Source organism: Pseudophryne corroboree, chromosome 5, assembly GCF_028390025.1.
Source record: "Pseudophryne corroboree isolate aPseCor3 chromosome 5, aPseCor3.hap2, whole genome shotgun sequence".
NCBI classification, from domain to species: domain Eukaryota; kingdom Metazoa; phylum Chordata; class Amphibia; order Anura; family Myobatrachidae; genus Pseudophryne; species Pseudophryne corroboree.
In genome coordinates, this window is record NC_086448.1 from 185,329,406 (window position 1) to 185,349,485 (window position 20,080).

The following is a 20,080-nucleotide window of genomic DNA, read 5'->3' on the forward strand; positions in this document are numbered from 1 at the left end:
TTTTTTAATGGTCTGTACCTGCCAAAAAGGGCTTTGTACCGATTTTTGACTCTCCAAATTTACATTGAAAGTATAGGAATGGGGGTGTGGCCATGCCCACTTTACCCGTGGTCACGCCCACTTTCCTAATTTGTACCGGTTTTTATGTGTAAAATGTTGGTGTGGCATATGTGTGCTAGATGTACAAAGACGTGAGTGCACGTGATTACATACGAATTTTGTAAAATCCTAAAAAAAATTGCTTAGTGTATAGTTCCGATACTGGATCCATCGATTGCCATATAATCTGTCTCCCTCAAGGTGGTGGAGGTAAATGGTTTGGCATAGGGGGTAGTGCAGGGGTGTGACGCGGCATAAAACACTTGGTAAATGGGCAGCTGGATGGGGTAGTGGACAGTTCTGGGAGATTTACACACCCATTTTTGGGAGCCTCCCGGCCGTTCTGTAAGAGTGTGCAAGAATGCAGTATGTACCCTACAGTAGCTTAACTGCCACAGTCAATGCAGGTAGCCTACTCACACTGATGGTGGCCTTTATATGTTCTCAATTAATATGGGTAGTCATGTCACTAGCTCCAAATGAATCTACAAGATGAATATTGGTTCAGCCTACAATATAGTATGTGTCCATAAAGATGTTTATTTATCCTGTCTCTTATAGTTAGGCTGTTAGAGTTCAATGAAGGATGCTGGGATATTTATCTCCTTCAGGGGGAGTATATTACGTTAGGAATTCCCTATGCCGAAGTCTGTTGTGTTTGTTTTTGTCATTTTGTCTGTTTATTTAGCTAAGTATATATACATGGCAAGACACAAACATATGCACATTTATTTATTTGTGCTTTTCATATGTCAGGCAGCATTAGAACTAAATTAGGTAAACAATTCTGTTCTTGCTATTTGGAACTTCCAGAAAGAAAAGTAAAGGAGATGCTGTACTCCCGCTGGCAGCAGCAAATTAGTTGGGAGCAGAGAGCAGCTGCAAGCAATCTTGTGTGAAGGCATCTCTCACATGTTCCACTCTTCCTTTCGCTACAGAATGCCTTAAACAATGCGGTTAGCTCAGCTGTGGATTTCATCCCTCTGGCACACCCGGGCCTCTGGCCTTAGATGACCAGAGTAAAATATCATTGCAAGGTCTTTGCAAATGTACCTTTGTTTAAAGGGAAAGTAGAAAATTTTCTCCTTAGATATACAGTATTTATCATAACCCTACTAGCAAACTCTGTGCTATACACAAGAACTGCCTAAAGTATTACCCAGGGATTTAGGAGAAGGGCTGAGATTATCTTCTAGATTTTATATACACATCCATTAGACAAATAAGCCCTATGAAAAATTCTCCAGGCAACATGCTGTCCATTTAATCAGTATTTTGCTCTGCAACAGCAGAACCCCAATTCCGCTAGATGCCGAGTGTATTTAGTCTATTCTACAAAAGTATAATGGAAAAACACTATAATCCCTTTAGCGACTACAATAAACAGAATTCAGGTAATACAGTATCTCATCTAATATTCGTACAGCATAAGTATCAGTCAATTACACATAGTATAGGCGGCAGTCAGAGTTGGAGCTAGGCCACTATTATATACATGTATATAGGATACAGGTCACAGAGGAAAAGGGCTTTCTGAATATTGGTCAAAGTTTCCTAGTGATGAACTGGGAGACTCATTCATCCCACAGAATTGCTGCTTCCCATGTGTGTGTGTAGGTGACAGATTCTCTTTCAAATTCTGCAACAACACTACAGCGGCCATGGTAAATAGCTACATGTACATCTGCAATCAGTCATAGGAGAACATGCAAAGGTGCATGCTACTGAATGCAACTATTAGCAGTGGACCTCAATACGCTTTCAGGGAGGGAAATCCACTTCACTATGGATTCAGGCCATATCCAAAAATGTCTACAGCGTCTTTTTAGATTATTTTTAAATGTCTGTATAAATATTTGAGTATGTTTTTATTTTTATAAGAGAACATATAATTCTTTTAGTTTAGTTGTACTACTGTGACTACATACAAACAAAAAAAAGTGGTGAAATGTTCCATGACAGATAAAATCTGCGTTTATGCCAGACTTACATTTTACATAATACTTTCCTGTGTAATAAGCATGCACTTCTCATACAGGGAGCAATGCACCCACTGTCTTTTAATGTATGGCTTTCCCATCTGATATTAAAGGTTTAGGAATGCTGATCTAATCATAAGAGATTTTGAAAATGTGCCTCATTGTCTTGTAATCATCGTGTGTTAATATGGGTAGTACGTATCTGAGCATAGATCACTGGTATAAGCATAGGGGAGGGGCATGCAAATAGCTAAGATATCGGTATGACAATAGGGTCTAATTCAGTGGTGGACGCAGTACACATAGCAGCTGAGTTGCAGCTATGTGCAAATATGCTAATGCTGCAGCAGGAGTCATGTGTAAACTCCTGCAAGCTTCTGCCATGTCCGAGGATGCAGCATGGGATCATTTGTAAAAGCATTGGCCATCACAGTAACCCTCAGGTTACTCAGAATGGCCTATTCATATCGGGAGCCAGGGCCAATAAATCTGCATTGGTAGATGCAGACACTGGTCTTGGCACGCCCAGACAATGGGGGCAGTAAGCTCCTGTTTTCAGAAACGCTGCTCAGTACCACTCCCTCCCTGCCTTCAAATGGGTGACCCTGTGGTTTAGGGGGTACTACATGTGATGATGCAGAACGGCTTCAGGGCATGTACAGTCCTCCCGCCATCGAGTTGTACACAAGCCTTCAGGTTTAAGACCCATAAATAAGGTATGGGTATGAACATAGATAAGGTATGACTATGAACATAGAAAAGGTGTGGGTACGCACATAGATAAGGTGTGGGTACGCACATAGATAAGGTATGAGTCTGAACATAGATAAGGTATGAGTATGAACATAGATAAGGTATAAGTATGAACATAGATAAGGTATGAGTATGGGTATGAACACAGATAATGTGTGGGTATGAACACAGATAAGGTGTGGGTATGAACACAGATAAGGTGTGGGTATGAACACAGATAAGGTGTGGGTATGAACATAGATAAGGTATGGGCATGAACATAGATAAGGTATGGGCATGAACATAGATAATGTATGGGCATGAACATAGATAAGGTATGGGCAGAACACAGATAAGGTATGAGTATGGGTATGAACATAGATAAGGTGTGGGTATGAACACAGATAAGGTATGGGTATGAACACAGATAAGGTATGGGTAAGAACATAGATAATGTATGGGTATAAACATAGATAAGGTATGGGTATAAACATAGATAAGGTATGGGTATGTACATAGATAAGGTATGGGTATGAACATAGATAAGGTATGGGTATGAACATAACTACAAATGCATTTGTTAGTTAAAAAAAACAGGATTTTAATACCTACCGGTAAATCCTTTTCTCCTAGTCCGTAGAGGATGCTGGGGTCCACTTCAGTACCATGGGGTATAGACAGTTCCGCAGGAGCCATGGGCACTTTAAGACTTTTTCAGAGTGTGAACTGGCTCCTCCCTCTATGCCCCTCCTCCAGACCTCAGTATAGGAACTGTGCCCAGGGAGAGGGACATTTCGAGGAAAGGATTTACTTTTAATTTAATTAACGGTGAGATTCATACCAGCTCACACATCAACCATGCCGCACAACATGGCATTCAACATAACCCATGCCAATGGGCATGAACAATTGCAGCAACATGCTGAAAATAATTGTAACACAACACTTGAGTAACTACAAAACTAACCACTGCAGGTAAAGTACGCACTGGGTCGGGTGCCCTGCATCCTCTACGGACTAGGAGAAAAGGATTTACCGGTAGGTATTAAAATTCTGTTTTCTCATATGTCCTAGAGGATGCTGGGGTCCATGGGGTTATACCAAAGCTCCAGTACAGGCGGGAGAGTGCGGATGACCCTGCAGCACCGATTGACCAAACTTGAGGTGCTCATCGGCCAAAGTGTCAAACTTGTAAAACTTTGCAAACGTGTTTGCCCCTGACCAAGTAGCTGCTCGGCAAAGTTGTATTGCAAAGACCCCCCCGGGCAGCCGCCCAGGATGAGCCCACCTTTCTAGTAGAATAGGCATTTACCGAATTCGGTATCGGCAATCCTGCCGTGGAATGAGCGTGCTGAATCGTCCCTCTGATTCAGCGTGCAATGGTCTGCTTAGAAGCAGGACACCCAATCTTGTTGGGAGCATACAGAACAAACAGCCTCTGTTTTTCGTATCCGAGCTGTTCTAGCGACATAAATTTTCAAAGCTCTAACCACATCAAGAAACTTTGACGCAGTGAAGGTGTCAGTAGCCACTGGCACCACAATAGGTTGGTTTATATGGAAAGACGAAACCACCTTCGGAAGAAAATGCTGACGAGTTCTTAACTCTGCCCTATCTTCATGGAAGAGCAGGGAAGGGCTCTTGTGAGTCAAGGTCCCCAACTGAGACACCTGCCTTGCGGATGCCAAGGCCAACAGCATGACCACTTTCCAAGTGAGAAACTTCAATTCTATCTCCTGTAGAGGTTCAAACCAATCCGATTGAAGGAACTGCAACACCACATTAAGGTCCCATGGTGCCACCGGAGGCACAAATGGAGGTTGGATGTGCAGTACCCCTTTCACGAACGTCTGAACTTCTGGAAGGGAGGCCAATTGTTTTTGAAAGAAATCTGATAAGGCCAAAATCTGGACCTTGACTGAACCCAATTTTAGGCCCGCATCCACACCCGCCTGCAGAAAATGGAAAAAACGTCCCAACTGAAACTCTTCCGTAGGAGCCTTCTTGGATTCACACCAAGATGCATACTATCTCCAAATACGGTGGTAATGTCGAGACGTTACTTCTTTCCTGGCCTGAATAAAAGTGGGGATGACTTCTTTTGGAATACCCTTTCGGGCTAGGATCCGGCGCTCAACAGCCATGCCGTCAAACGTAGCAGTGGTAAGTCTTGATACACGCACGGCCCCTGCTGCAGCAGGTCCTCGCGAAGAGGAAGAGGCCGAGGATCTTCTATGAGCAACTCCCGAAGATCTGGATACCAAGCCCTCCTTGGCCAGTCTGGGACAATGAGGATCGCTCGAACCCTTGTTCTCCTTATGAGCTTGAGAACTTTTGATATTAGTGGAAGTGGAGGGAAGACATACACCGACCGAAACACCCACTGTGACACCAGTGCATCCACTGCTATTGCTTGAGGGTCTCTCGACCTGGAACAATATCTCTGAAGCTTCTTGTTGAGACGCCATCATGTCTACTTGAGGAACTCCCCAAAGACTTCTTGGTGGAGGCCTCACTCTCCTGGATGGAGATCGTGTCTTCCTAAAGAAGATGCACCGCTTGTAGAAGGCCATTGTAAATGGCTCTCAATTCCAGAACATTTATGTGAAGTAAGGTTTCCTGACTTGACCATTTTCCTTGGAAGCTTTTTCCCTGTGTGACTGCTCCCCAGCCTCGGAGACTTGCATCCGTGGTTACTAGGACCCAGTCCTGAATCCCGAACCTGCTTCCCTCTAGCAGGTGAGAACTGTGTAGCCACCACAGGCGCGAAATCCTGGCTCTGGAAGACAGGATTATCTTCTGGTGTATGTGTAGGTGGGATCCGGAACACTAGTCCAACAGGTCCCACTGGAAAACGCTGGCATGGAATCGGCCAAACTGTATGGCCTCGTAGGCCGCTACCACCTTTCCCAACAACCGAATGCATTGATGGATCGACACTCATGTTGGTTTCAAATTTGTTTGACCATTCTCTGGATTTCCAGAGCCTTTTATACTGGAAGAAATACCCTTTGTACTTCTGTGTCCAGTATCATCCCCAGAAAGGACAATCTTGTCGTAGGTTCCATCTGCGACTTTGAAAAATTCATGATCCAACCGTGTTGTTGGAGTATGGACAGAGAGAGTGCAATGTTCTGCACCAACCGTTCCCTGGATCTCGCTTTTATCAGGAGATCGTCCAGGCAAGGGATTATATTGACTCCTTGCTGTGGAAGGAGGACCATCATCTCTGCCATCACCTTGGTGAATACCCTCGGTGCCATGGAGAGTCCGAACGGCAACGTCTGGAACTGGTAATGGCAATCCTGTACTGCGAATCTCAGATAAGCTTGGTGAGGAGGATAAATGGGAACATGTAAGTAGGCATCTTTTATGTCCACTAACACCATGAAGTCCCCTTCCTCCACACTGGAAATCACTGCCCTCAGAGATTCCATCTTGAACTTGAACCTTTTCAGGTAGAGATTTAAAGATTTCAGATTTAAAATTGGTCTGACCGAGCCGTCCGGCTTCGGAACTACGAAGAGGCTTGAATAAAAACCTTCTTCCTGTTGTGACAAGGGCACCAGGACAATGACTTGATCCTGACATAATTTTTGAATTGCAGCGGTTACTACTCCGTCCGGGAGAGAAGCTGGCAAGGTCGATTTGAAAAATCGGCATGGGGGGATGTCTTGAAACTCCAGTTTGTATCCATGGGACACTATTTGCAAGACCCATGGGTCCAGGCCAGATTGAACCCAGAGCTGACTGAAAAGTTTCAGACGTGCTCCCACCCGAGCGGACTCCCGCAAGGGAGCCCCAGCGTCATGCTGCAGATTTGGCAGAAGCAGGGGTTGGATTTCTGATCCTGTGATCCTGGGGACACTGTGGACTTTTTTCCTCTTCCCCTCCCTCAACCTGCAAAGAAAGGGGAACCTTTACCCTTTTTGTATCTGTTGGGCCGAAAGGACTGCATCTGAGTGATGTGTCTTTTTTTCCGGCGCAGAAGCATAAGGCAAGAATGTCTACTTACCAGCGGTAGCCGCAGAGACTAAAGCATCCAGCCCATCTCCAAACAAGGCCTCACCTTTATATGGGAGAGCCTCCATATTTCTTTTGGAATCTGCGTCAGCATTCCATTGACGAATCCACAACACCCTCCGAGCTGAGACTGCCATGGTAGCGGCTTTTGAACCCAAGAGCCCAATATCTTTCATGGCTTCTAGCATGTGTGCAGCAGCGTCTTTGATATGACCTAACGTTAGGAGTATCTCGTCTCTATCTATTGTGTCAATTTCAGATGACAAGTTATCTGACCATTTTTCGATAGCACTACTCACCCACGCACAAGCAATGGTGGGTCTGAGTAGCGTACCATTGGCCACATAAATAGATTTTAACGTAGTCTCCAACTTGCGGTCTGCCGGCTCCTTTAGTGAAGCCGTCCCAGGCGCAGGGAGAATCACCTTTTTAGTTAATCGTGACAGGGCACTGTCTAAAATGGGGGGTGACTCCCACCCTTTCCTGTCCTCTGCCGGGAAAGGATAAGCAACCTGAATTCTTTTGGGAATCTGAAATTTCTTTTCAGGGTTTGCCCAAACTCCCTCAAAGAGTGTATTTAGCTTGTGAGAAGGAAGGAAAGTTACATTAAATTTTCTTTTCCTTATAAAAATAAGCCTTCTCCTGAGGTAAAAGGAGGGGCTTCCGTAACTTCTAAGACCTCCTTTATAGCAACAATCATATATTGAATGCTTTTTGCCAATTTAGGATCTATTCCCCTGGAATCACTAGTGTCGACACAGGAATCAGAGTCCGTGTCGTTATCAGTTTGTATTATTCCGCTGATTTTCTCCAGTTTTCTGCATAAGACTCAGACTTATCCAATCTCTTACTGATATGATTCACACCATCACATAATTCTTTCACCTATTCAGGCTCGTGGTGTGCCGGCAGCGCCACCACATTACAACTCTGTGTCCCTAAAATGGCTCTCTCAGGGGAAGAGCTCCCTGCCTCAGACATGTCACACACATGCACAACCACACCACAGACACTCCAGGACTTATAGGGGACAGACCCACAGTAAAATCTGTCAGAAGGACACAGAAAGGATTTTGCCAGTTCACAACTCAGCGCTAGTGATATAATCCCTGTGTAACACAAAATGCCCACAGACCTGTAGCGCTTTTATAATGACAAATTCACCATACAACACCAATTTATACTGTGCCATCCCTGTTTTGCACCCTGATACTAGGTTCAGAAGTGGAGGACCAGCGTTCTTCTCTGCAGCTTGCTAGGAGAAAAAATGGCGCTGAGCAGTGTGCTGGCTGACTGGGGAGGAAGCCCCGCCCCCCCCGTAATGGCGTGTTTCCCCTCAGACTTTTCAATACTATTTTTTATACTGGCGGGGGTAGGACTCTGCCTCAGCATCTTATGTCCCCTTATTAGACAGTTTTGAGTAGGTTATTGCTGCGCCCAGGGCGTCTCCCCCCCCCACACACACACCCCCGCGCGCCCTTCACCCTTGCTGTGCCTGTGTTGATGGGTAGCATGGCGCGCAGCGTTCCTGCCCGCTGCACGGTACCTTTTAGCCGTCACGATGACTGAAGATCCTCTTCTGTACACTCACCTGTCTTCTGACTTCTGGCTCTGTAAGGGGGGCGATGGCGGGCTGTGGGAGTGAGCGCATAGCCGCAGCTAGCGTTCAGTTCCCTTCAGGAGCTAATGGTGTCCTGTCAGCAAGAAGCAGAGCCATGAAACTATTCAGGAAGTTGGTTCCTACTTCTGCCCCCTAAGTCCCACGAAGCAGGGAGACTGTTGCCAGCAGCCCTCCCTGAAAATAAAAAAACCTAACAAAGTCTTTCAGAGAAACTCAGTAGAGCTCCTATGGAGTGCATCCAGTCTGCCTGGGCACATTGTCTAAACGGAGGTCTGGAGGAGGGGCATAGAGGGAGGAGCCAGTTCACACTCTGAAAAAGTCTTAAAGTGCCCATGGCTCCTGCGGAACCGTCTATACCCCATGGTACTGAAGTGGACCCCAGCATCCTCTACGACGTATGAGGGGGGGGGAAATAGCCAGCACCATTTACATCTATATATTCCCTTATTATTTCTTGCTGACCCAACCAATCGATTTCAATACTCATCTGTTCAATGGGAAACATATCAAAATCCTTCTACATATCCAAAAGATTAGGATAATTGTCCTCACCACCAGGCATCACTGTCCCAACATCCTGCACGGTAAGTACAGACAACTTTTCCTCTGAGTCCACTCTAATAACCCCATGGGTGAGTCCTTGCATTGATAACACCCCCCTACCCGGAGGCTGATTGCTGTCATCAGTCGGCCTGTAATAAAAAAGAAAAGAAAAGACAAAAATAAGTAAAACATACATGATATTAGCTGGTAGCAACATTCTGGGCTAAATGACTACCTAGTAAAAAAGTCAAATTAAGTTTCAAAATAATTAAACAAATAATTTCTTTACGTTTAAACCAGTCTTTCTCAACCTCTTCCCTCATGTTCTCCCAACAGGTTTTGAGGATTTCAGTCTGTGGCAGCCGGTGGGATAATTACTGACCCAGCAACATAGATAAACTCACCTGTGCATGACTAAAGAAATCCATAAAAGGTTACCTGTTGGTGGTACAATACATGAGGACTGGAGTTGAGAACACCTGGTTTATAACACTCGACCAGTTTTCACTGAGTACTTCAATTTAATTTAGATCCCTCACTCTTTAAACATTACCGTTACATATTCGGGGTGGGGCACATAATACACCCATCAAATCCATATAAAAGGAGCTGTAACCACAGTTGAAAAACAGTAATGTTAGTGTAAATTCCAACTTCTATAAAAACATTTCTCACATTTTGTTCTGCATACAAATTTCAGCATCACCCAAACTCAACAAATTCCTAATGAATCAGTTTATCTATAATTATTTAGACATTTGGCTCTGCAGTAGCTGTGAATGTGGCATATTTTGTTAACATTCATAATGTCAACATGAGAATGTCGACATTGGCCACGTTGACACTAATGCAATGCCAACATGATTAGAATGTCTACAAAATGTTCCTGGTGGCCTAGTGGTGACTTACCTAGCAGAGTGGGTTCAGCGGCTCTAGCGGTGACTTTCCTGGTCCGGTGGTGACATCCTGATGACTTCCGGCAGCGAGTATATCTCTAACTCCTAATTCTTCCACAGACCCTCCCTCCCATAGTCTAACCCTAACCCTCTGCTACTACAGCCTAACTCCCTGCAGAATGATGACATTTCACATTTTGATATTCTGCAGATACAGAGTTGTTCAATGACAACATAATTGTTGACATTTTGATAGTCGACATTGTGGTGTCAACATTATGATTAATTCCCGTAGCAGCAAGTAATGGGTTCATCAAAAAAATGCTTACGTGGTTCTCTTTTTATATACATTACATAACTCACCTATAATTGGCCACATGCTGCTGTGTTGCATTTTTTTTTTTTTTTAAGTACACATATGTATGAAACACATTGAAAGCTGTCAGATTAGCCCTACGGGATCCCCCAACTCCCAACAATGACATTACATGGCCACTTTTGGTTCCTAGCAAGGAACTCAGCGGCTGGAGCCTCCATATTTTCCATGAAATGGACATTTTTGGAACAGTGACAATGCAATCACTTGCAAACTCTTGTTGAAGTGTCATGGGCATGTGAGATGACTTCCTTGCTCAATCGTAGTGATCACAGGAGTGAGCATGCACCCTGATTAGTAACTCTGCACCCAGTTGCACATTCTCCTCAACATCCCCTGGTGAAAGACCGTCCAGCAAATTTGGGCGGGGGGGATGGGGGGGACACAAGAGTAGGGGTGGGGGAGAGGGAGGGGGGGCTGTCTGTTACATGTGTACTAGCACCCACAATAACTGGTGTCAGCCCTGCTGACACTCGAAGCTTTAAATAATTCAACGAGTAACAAGGGATCTATCAGCAGGCGATTCACCGGTGTGCACGGGACAGCTACACAAATTCAATTGACATACTTCTCCAAAATACCAAGATTTTAGTGGGTCTTAAGATATAGGGTAAGGCATTGCTACTAAGCAATTAAGTTTTCATATAACAACAATTTAACAGACCAGTTTAAAGGGGAAAATAAATGAAAAGCTTGTGATGCACAGGACTTTATGTTCACTTTCTGGAGAATCACCCCAATGCGGAATTACCTATAACTACAAAGTTTAGGCAAGTAAGGCTGTTTTAGTGGTAGCAATGTACGAGACAGAAAAGGAATGATCCTGCACTAGGTGAAGAAGTGGCATTTACAGATGTAGCCATGCTGGTTGTGGCTGCGACTAGCTGCGGGTGAGATTAGTTTTGCGTGCGTGTGTATATATATTCACACTCTTGATCCGTAGGCATTACACTGCCTAGTTACGGGTGGCAATAGTTGCGGCCCGGCGCAGCTAGTTGTTGCCATGATGCGTATGAACACGCGTACACAACGCAGCAATGATGAACGTTGCTTCATCTGTATAAATGTAATTGTGTGAACCAACAGCATTTGTACTAGGAAAAACTCAGCCAAGTTTTTTCTTCAGAAGCAACAGGCATTCCTATCAGTGTGCAGGACTAAAGCAAAACACATTTTTTTGGGGCAGCCTTTGTTCAAAATATATTTAAAATATATAAGATTTATAAAAAATAACTATTATTTGATTAAATACTTAGGTGTCCATATCACCAAATCTTACCATACTCTATACAAGGCAAACTAACCCCCCCCCCCCCTTCCCCCCCCTCAACATATCCTAGGCTGGAAAAACCATTTTATTTCCTGGATAGGCAGAATTATTGCTATTAAGATGAATGTTCTCCCCAAGATATTATATATTTTCCAGACTCTACCAAACCCTGTTCCTCTTCGGATTTTGACAACCCTCCAGACTCAATATAGTAAATTCATCTGGAACGATAAAAAGCAGAGATTACGAAGGGAAGTCATTCAGAAGATCTCTACACGTGGTGGTCTGGGTCTTCCCGTCCTGTTGAGGTATTACCATGCTAGTCGCTTGGCATTCCCCGAGACACACTTGGGTTGACTTGGAGAGTGACCTTACTCAGGTTGCTTCTATCTCTCACCTTCCATGGCTCCCTTGCTCCCACGGGCCTAAAACCTTTCGTCAGTGCGACAGTTTCCCTAACGCTTTCGGAATGGGACTCATTAAATGCTAAACTTTCAATTCACACATTTCCCTCCCCCCTGACCCCCATTTGGAATAACTCCTTCGTCCCAGGTATGGGTATGGGCATAAAGATCGATAAGGTATGAGTATGAATATAGATACGGTATGGGTATGAGCATGTACATAGATAAGGTATGAGTTTGAATATAGATAAGGTATGGGTATAAACATAGATAAGGTATGGGCATGAACATAGATAAGGTATGGGCATGAACATAGATAAGATATGGGTACGCACATAGATACGGTATGGGTACGCACATAGATACGGTATGGGTATGGCCATGAACATAGATAAGATATGGGTATGGGCATGAACATAGATAAGGTATGGGCATAAACATAGATAAGGTATGGGCATGAACATAGATAAGGTATGGGCATGAACATAGATAAGGTATGGGCATGAACACAGATAAGGTACGAGTATGAATATAGTTTATGTATAGGTACTCACATAGATACGGTATGGGTATGGGCATGAACATAGACAAGGTATGGGTATGAACATAGATAAGGTATGGGCATGAACATAGATAAGGTATGAGTATGAATATAGATAAGGTATGAGTATGAATATAGATAAGGTATGGGTACGCACATAGATACGGTATGGTTATGAATATAGATAAGGTATGGGTATGTACATAAATAAGGTATGAGCATGAATATAGATACGGTATGGGCATGAACATAGATAAGGTATGGGTATGTACATAGATAAGATATGAGTATGAATATAGATAAGGTATGGGTACGCACATAGATAAGGTATGGGTATGGGCATGAACATTGATAAGGTATGGGTTATCAATATTCAGTAGATAAGGTATGTGTATGAACACAGATAAGGTATGGGTATGAACATAGATAAGGTATGGGTATGAACATAGATAAGTTATGGGTATGAACATAGATAAGGTATGGGTATGTATATTTGGCTTACACCAAATATATCCAAACATGTCCAACCTCTGCTGGCATCAATGTGGCCAAACAGGCTCTGGTGGAGCTGCCCCAAGATCGCTTCTTTTTGGTCCGTGGTCTGAAAACTTAAATCAGTTATACTCGAGACCCCCCACTTTCCCCTGAGACACTTCTTTTATGTGCCCCTGCATGTCAGCTATCTAAGTCTGAAAAAAACTGGCTCTACATATAGCCTGTGCAGCTAGGCTTCAAATTGCTAAATCGTGGAAACAACCCACCCCGCCACACACGTCATGAACTCGTGAACCGCATCTGGTTATGTAGCGAAGATGGAATATCTTTCTTCCCTGATGAACAACACAGTGGACACATTTCACAGCATATGGACCCCTTGGTATGCTCATTTTCAAGTGGCTCTTCCAGGTCTCCATTAATTTACCCTATCCTTTTACTAATTCTTCTTTCCCCTTCGACTTGCTCCCAACTTTCTTCTGTCTTTTCCTTCCTGTTCCTACCTCTTCTTTTCTCTTCCATTTTCTTATTCTTGCTTCTCAATCCCGTTCCCTCATCTCTCTCTCTCTTTTTCTTTTTTACAAGTTCTCCCAAGGGTTCCACTGGTTGGCACTTAGGGATGTACTTTACCTGTTTCTATTTGTTTTCTAGAAAAAGCTCAGTACGCATGATTTCCAAATCTAGGTAATTCAGGATGCATTACATTGTTCTCCTTTCAGTTTCAGGCCATGTTAATTTGTACCTATTGTTACTGTGCTTCAATTGTATCTGTTATTTCTATACATCATTGTTACTCTCCTTTCAATAAAATTTGTGAATAATAAAAAATAACTCTTATTTGTATGTATTAAAATTGGTCATAGATTTGACAGTAGCCTCTTAGGAAAAAAAAACAGGAGAGTATTGTCAGATCTATGAACTATTTTAATGTATACAAATAAAAGTTGTAGTTTAGAAATTTTATATATTTCTAATAATTAACAAAGAGTGCCCCCCAAAATAGTTGTTTTGCTTTAGTCCTACACACTGGCAGGAACTCATGTTGCAATATATTACACATAGGGGTAAATGTAAGAGCCAGGTTAATTTTGCTTTTTTTAAATTGTTGCCCGTTTAAAACATATTAATTGTCCCTTGAAAACATATTAATTACCCCATATTCTGCACTAGGCAAACTAAACTGAAGACTCCAGATCCCATAATTCTATTAAGAGACTACAGTCTGGGCCAGTTTATCAGGCTCTGGAAAGCTAAACCTTTTTAGAGTATGTCTCCGATAGCTAAAACTTTCAGAATAAGTTAGCTGCTGTAGCCTATAAGCTACCTTTTTGTCGAAGGGATCTTTATTTGGATCCCACCCCAAACTGTATGCATTAGCAATAAGTAAATCAGGTTATGACAGTAAGATAAATATATACAGGTTGACTATCCCTTATCCAAAATGCTTGGGACCAGAAGTATTTTGGATATCGGATGTTTCCGTATTTTGGAATAATTGCATACCATAATGAGATATCATGGCAATGGGACCCAAGTATAAGCATAGAATGCATTTATATTTCATGTACACTTTATACACACAGCCTGAAGGTAATTTTAGCCAATATTTTTAATAACTTTGTGCATTAAACAAAGTGTGTGTACATTCACACAATTCATTTATGTTTCATATACACCTTATACACACAGCCTGAAGGTCATTTAATACAATATTTTTAATAACTTTGTGTATTAAACAAAGTTTGTGTACATTGAGCCATCAGAAAACAAGGGTTTCACTATTTCAGTCTCACTCAAAAAATTCCGTATTTCGGAATATTCCGTATTTCGGAATATTTGGATATGGGATACTCAACCTGTATATATATATAAATATATATATATATATATATATATATACACATACATACACACTGCTCAAAAAAATAAAGGGAACACTAAAATAACAAATCCTAAATCTGAATGAATGAAACATTCTTATTAAATACTTTGTTCTTTACATAGTTGAATGTGCTGACAACAAAATCACACAAAAATTATCAATGGAAATCAAATTTATTAACCCATGGAGGTCTGGATTTGGAGTCACCCTCAAAATTAAAGTGGAAAAACACACTACAGGCTGATCCAACTTTGATGTAATGTCCTTAAAACAAGTCAAAATGAGGCTCAGTAGTGTGGGTGGCCTCCAAGTGCCTGTATGACCTCCCTACAACCCACACAAGTGGCTCAGGCAGTGCAGCTCATCCAGGATAGCACACCAATGCGAGCTGTGGCAAGAAGGTTTGCTGTGTCTGTCAGCGTAGTGTCCAGAGTATGGAGGCGCTACCAGGAGACAGGCCAGTACATCAGGAGATGTGGAGGAGGCTGTAGGAGGGCAACAACCCAGCAGCAGGACCGCTACCTCTGACTTTGTGCAAGGAGGAACAGGAGGAGCACTGCCAGAGCCCTGCACAATGACCTCCAGCAAGCCACAAATGTGCATGTGTCTACTCAAACGATCAGAAACAGACTCCATGAGGGTGGCATGAGGGCCCGACGTCCACAGGTGGGGGTTGTGCTTACAGCCCAACACCGTGCAGGACGTTTGGCATTTGCCAGAGAACACCAAGATTGGCAAATTCGCCACTGGCGCCCTGTGCTCTTCACAGATGAAAGCAGGTTCTCACTGAGCACATGTGACAGACGTGACAGAGTCTGGAGACGCCAAGGAGAACGTTCTGCTTCCTGCAACATCCTCCAGCATGACTGGTTTGGCAGTGGGTCAGTAATGGTGTGGGGTGGCATTTCTTTGGGGGGCCGCACAGCCCTCCATGTGCTCGCCAGAGGTAGCCTGACTGCCATTAGGTACTGAGATGAGATCCTCAGACCCCTTGTGAGACCATATGCTGGTGCGGTTGGCCCTAGGTTCCTCCTAATGCAAGACAATGCTAGACCTCATATGGCTGGAGTGTGTCAGCAGTTCCTGCAAGACGAAGGAATTGATGCTATGGACTGGCCCGCCCGTTCCCCAGACCTGAATCCAATTGAGCACATCTGGGACATCATGTCTCGCTCCATCCACCAACCAAAGTTGCACCACAGACTGTCCAGGAGTTGGCGGATGCTTTAGTCCAGGTCTGGGAGGAGATCCCTCAGGAGACCATCCGCCACCTCATCAGGAGAATGCCCAGGCTTTGTAGGGAGGTCATACAGGCACGTGGAGGCCATACACACTACTGAGCCTCATTTTGACTTGTTTTAAGGACATTACATCACAGTTGGATCAGCCTGTAGTGTGTTTTTCCACTTTAATTTTGAGGGTGACTCCAAACCCAGACCTCCATGGGTTAATAAATTTGATTTCCATTGATAATTTTTGTGTGATTTTGTTGTCAGCACATTCAACTATGTAAAGAACAAAGTATTTAATAAGAATATTTCATTCATTCAGATCTAGGATGTGTTATTTTAGTGTTTCCTTTATTTTTTTGAGCAGTGTATATATATATATATATATATATATCTTTAATACTCTTTACAATGAAAGGCTCTTATTAGAGCCACTGTCCCGGCAGGAGTTATTTCACAAATTACTGCGCAAAACCATTTCTTATCACTGCCATATTGGTGAGAGGAGAGGATAGTTTTCAGGGGACAAGGTGCAAAGTGTCTAAAATAGACCCCTAAACGGTTTTATTTTGTTTCACTGAACAAATAGGTTGGTGTTTAGTTATGCCTGATAATAGTATATTCTAGCTCTGCTTGTTTTTTTCATGTATTTTAACATCACAAAAGAAATTCTCATTACTCTACCGCGAGGTAAAAATAGCTTAGTTCTATATTGTTGCAGCACAGGGGGTAGTGAAACAAAGAGTAGGTGTTACAACATACAATACAATTCAGTTTATTGCAGCAAAAAAATCTATAAAATATTTCTAATGTGAAAGACAGCCACTACTTTGCATGTATTACTATACAAACCGAGCACAAATATTTGTACAGTATATATATATATACACACACACACACACACACACACACACACACACATGCTAGGAAAGTAGATTGAATACATATTATTTCTAAATTATACAAATGAATTGGATACATTATTTAGATACTAACATAAATAGATGTCCAATGCATCATTCCTTTATTTGTTGATCTACTATGAGAGTAGGCACTTCCTATTGAAGAGTAGAGCACTGTGGGAAATAAAATTTCTATAGTAGAGTTTTGTGTCCATGCTTTAGTGACATGGTTATAAAAGAATGACAACAGTCAGGTACTGGCACAGAATATGTACCAACAGGCAAACCATTTATACATGTTTCTGCTCACTGTCATAAGATGAAATGGTCAGCATGTAAAGCATTAGCATTACTTTCATTTGCTCAGCCAACTGATCAGTGGCGTTATATTACGGTTAGTATAAACTCTTCATTGCTTAGAGATTGAGTAAGATTCACCTTGCAGATATACTCTGACTGCTAAGGGCAATATTCACTCATTGTCAACAGTGCGACATTTTAGAGGTCAACAGAAATTCTTACCAGTGAATCATCAGTGTACTGGTATTTACCACCGGGTGACGGGACAGAGACAAATTATTCATCTGGCATGTGTGTAATGATGTCACATTGACATTACTAGATCATTGAATATCCGGTAAGAAACCATTACACTTATGTGAATCATACAGATTCAAGAGATACCAAAGACAGTAACCAAATTAGGATTCTGCAAGTAAATTAAATAACTTCAATTTTGCGTCATTTCATGACAATAGGACTTCACAATTTTATTTGCCCTTTGTTTACTTTCACATTGTATTGTGGTTTATATTTCACATAATCTGTCAATTCGTAAAGAAATCATAAAAAAATATTATGCCAAATATAACCCAGTGGTAACTCTTTATGAAAATCTGTGAGTGCCCATAAATGAGAATAAATCTTTTGCTTTCTTGAACCATGGCAGGTGTTAAAAAGAAACCAATGTTACAGTATGGTGGAAAATATTGTGATTTTCTTTTGCCATGCTGTCACATAGAAGCCGGGGATTGACATGGAGGAGACAGCGGCTTCTTACCGGCAACACCCCTGCCTACAGCTATTCCATATCAGACGGTCTGGAGTGTGGCACTTGGACATATATTGTTGCAGCACTGCTCCACACTTCCAGATTAAGATGCCACTTAGGATGCCTTGTCAGCATCTTAATATTGTCTGGAAATATAAAAGGTCAGCGCTTGGATAGCAATGGTGTTGACTAGATTCAAGTCTGAGAAGAGCAGGATGCAGGACAGGATTAATATTGTCCTTAGCAGAGCTCTACAGCATAGCTGCCAACATTTAGCTGGGTGAATCCAGATCAATGTGGCACAAAACGGAGTGTAGCTTTGCCCAAAACAAGAGTGGTATTGTAGGCATCTGGAATCCAGGGCTCCCAGAAAGACACCTCTGGCACACAGTGTGACCCAGAAGCGGGGGTTATTTCACTGATGTTAAGGTATTGGAGATTCCTCTAAATCAGAATTGCTACATAAAAATCAGAGCTTCCGTAACCTTAGCTCTTCACTCGTTTCTGATAGATAACTGCTGTATCTCAAATAAAAAAAACAAAAAAGTTGATACAGTAAGAAGCAAAAGTGATGTGTAACCTGTAATAATCAACAGCTCTCTTGTTATACTGTATATGAAATAATAACATTTATTAGAAACCATGTATACCTTGTTTGGAATAAAGAATGCGTCCCAGCAACAGTATACTTTGTTTGTGAGTGTGCCTCACCAAATATTCACAAAAATGTTCTCACATTACATATCTGGGATTCTGGCATGTCCCTCAGTGCTACAGGGTGTCATTCAGATCTGATCGCAGATGTGCTAAATTTAGCACATCTGCAATCAATTACTCTGACATGTGGAGGGACGCCCAGCACAGGGCGTTGACATGCCCCCTAGTGCCATTGGCACACCCCCTCCTGCCCCGGGACCGCATCTGCCTGTCAATCAGGCAGAGACGAACTCAGCCCTGAGATGTTTTTAGCATCTCACTGGGCTCCCAGGGTGCGCACGTGCTCCACAAAAGGATTCAGACTGAAGCAGCGATCCAGTCTGAATTAGCCCCACATTTCCTCTATTTCATGTCTACTCTGAGAGGGAATTAATCAAGAGGACGAATATCTAACAGAGTGCGGTGGATTTCATTACATGCTGAAGATACAAGTGGCATACAGGAATGTATACTGCTGAGATATTTCTTGTTTTTCATATGAATTTGTGATTTATATTTAGTACCCATTTAGAGGAGCGCCATTTATCATTTTCACCAATTCCCTGTTTTACATTGTATATTTTCTGGAGGTGTGGGAGACGCCCCCATGGTGGAAATTTGATTCAGGCTGCACCTATCCCTTGCGCACTAGACAGAAGCCAGTGCTTTTTTGTATTTTGAATTAGCCCCACAGTCCAGTAACACTCTCCTTACTCCTTCTGCTGTTGCCTACTAAAAACACACGTGTATTGTCAAATCCTCTCCTCCATATAGGGTGCACAGGGTCCTTGTTTAGGTGGATTGGGGTCTGGATTATCACCAGAGCTACCACAGTCTAATTTCTAACTCCACAGTTCTGATTTCAGTTGTCAAAATGAGTTAATGCCTGCCATAAAAAGTGGGTGAGAGCTACCATTAAAAAGGTACTGTGAAAAAATGGACATGATTTATTGATGCCTGGATAAGCAAAGCATGGGCAAATTTTCTATCTGGAACATTGTCAGGTATGTACAAGTATGTCATGGATAGAAGAATTCAGGACTGTGAGAAAGTCACTACCCATTGCCAGACTGTGTCCAGTGCCTGGGTAAGCATTTGCATCAATGTCAATGAAAGCAGAATGTGCCACAGGTAATGTCATCCACTAGAGGCCAAATTAAGTATGATCAAAAGGAGCCTTTTAGACCAGGGGTACAAATGACAATACTGAACCTCTGCCAATACTAGCTACGCTCCTAATATATAGGCATATTTTAGAACACCAACATAAGTTAAGACAATAAATTTGGTGCAAAATGTAAGGGACTGTGGGGGTTACTCAGAGATGAATGTAAACGGCTG

General features: G+C 42.5%; 1 protein-coding gene across 6 annotated transcripts in view; it reads right to left on the reverse strand.

The window, feature by feature from the left end:
- Window positions 1-20,080, reverse strand: part of DIP2C (disco interacting protein 2 homolog C) — an 820,289-nt gene that overhangs the window by 232,485 nt on the left and 567,724 nt on the right. For all 6 annotated transcript variants that reach the window (XM_063921929.1, XM_063921931.1, XM_063921928.1 and 3 more), the window contains one exon: window positions 9,007-9,146. In XM_063921929.1, coding sequence (XP_063777999.1) covers window positions 9,007-9,146 — 140 coding nt within the window. The remainder of the gene's footprint in view (window positions 1-9,006; window positions 9,147-20,080) is intronic.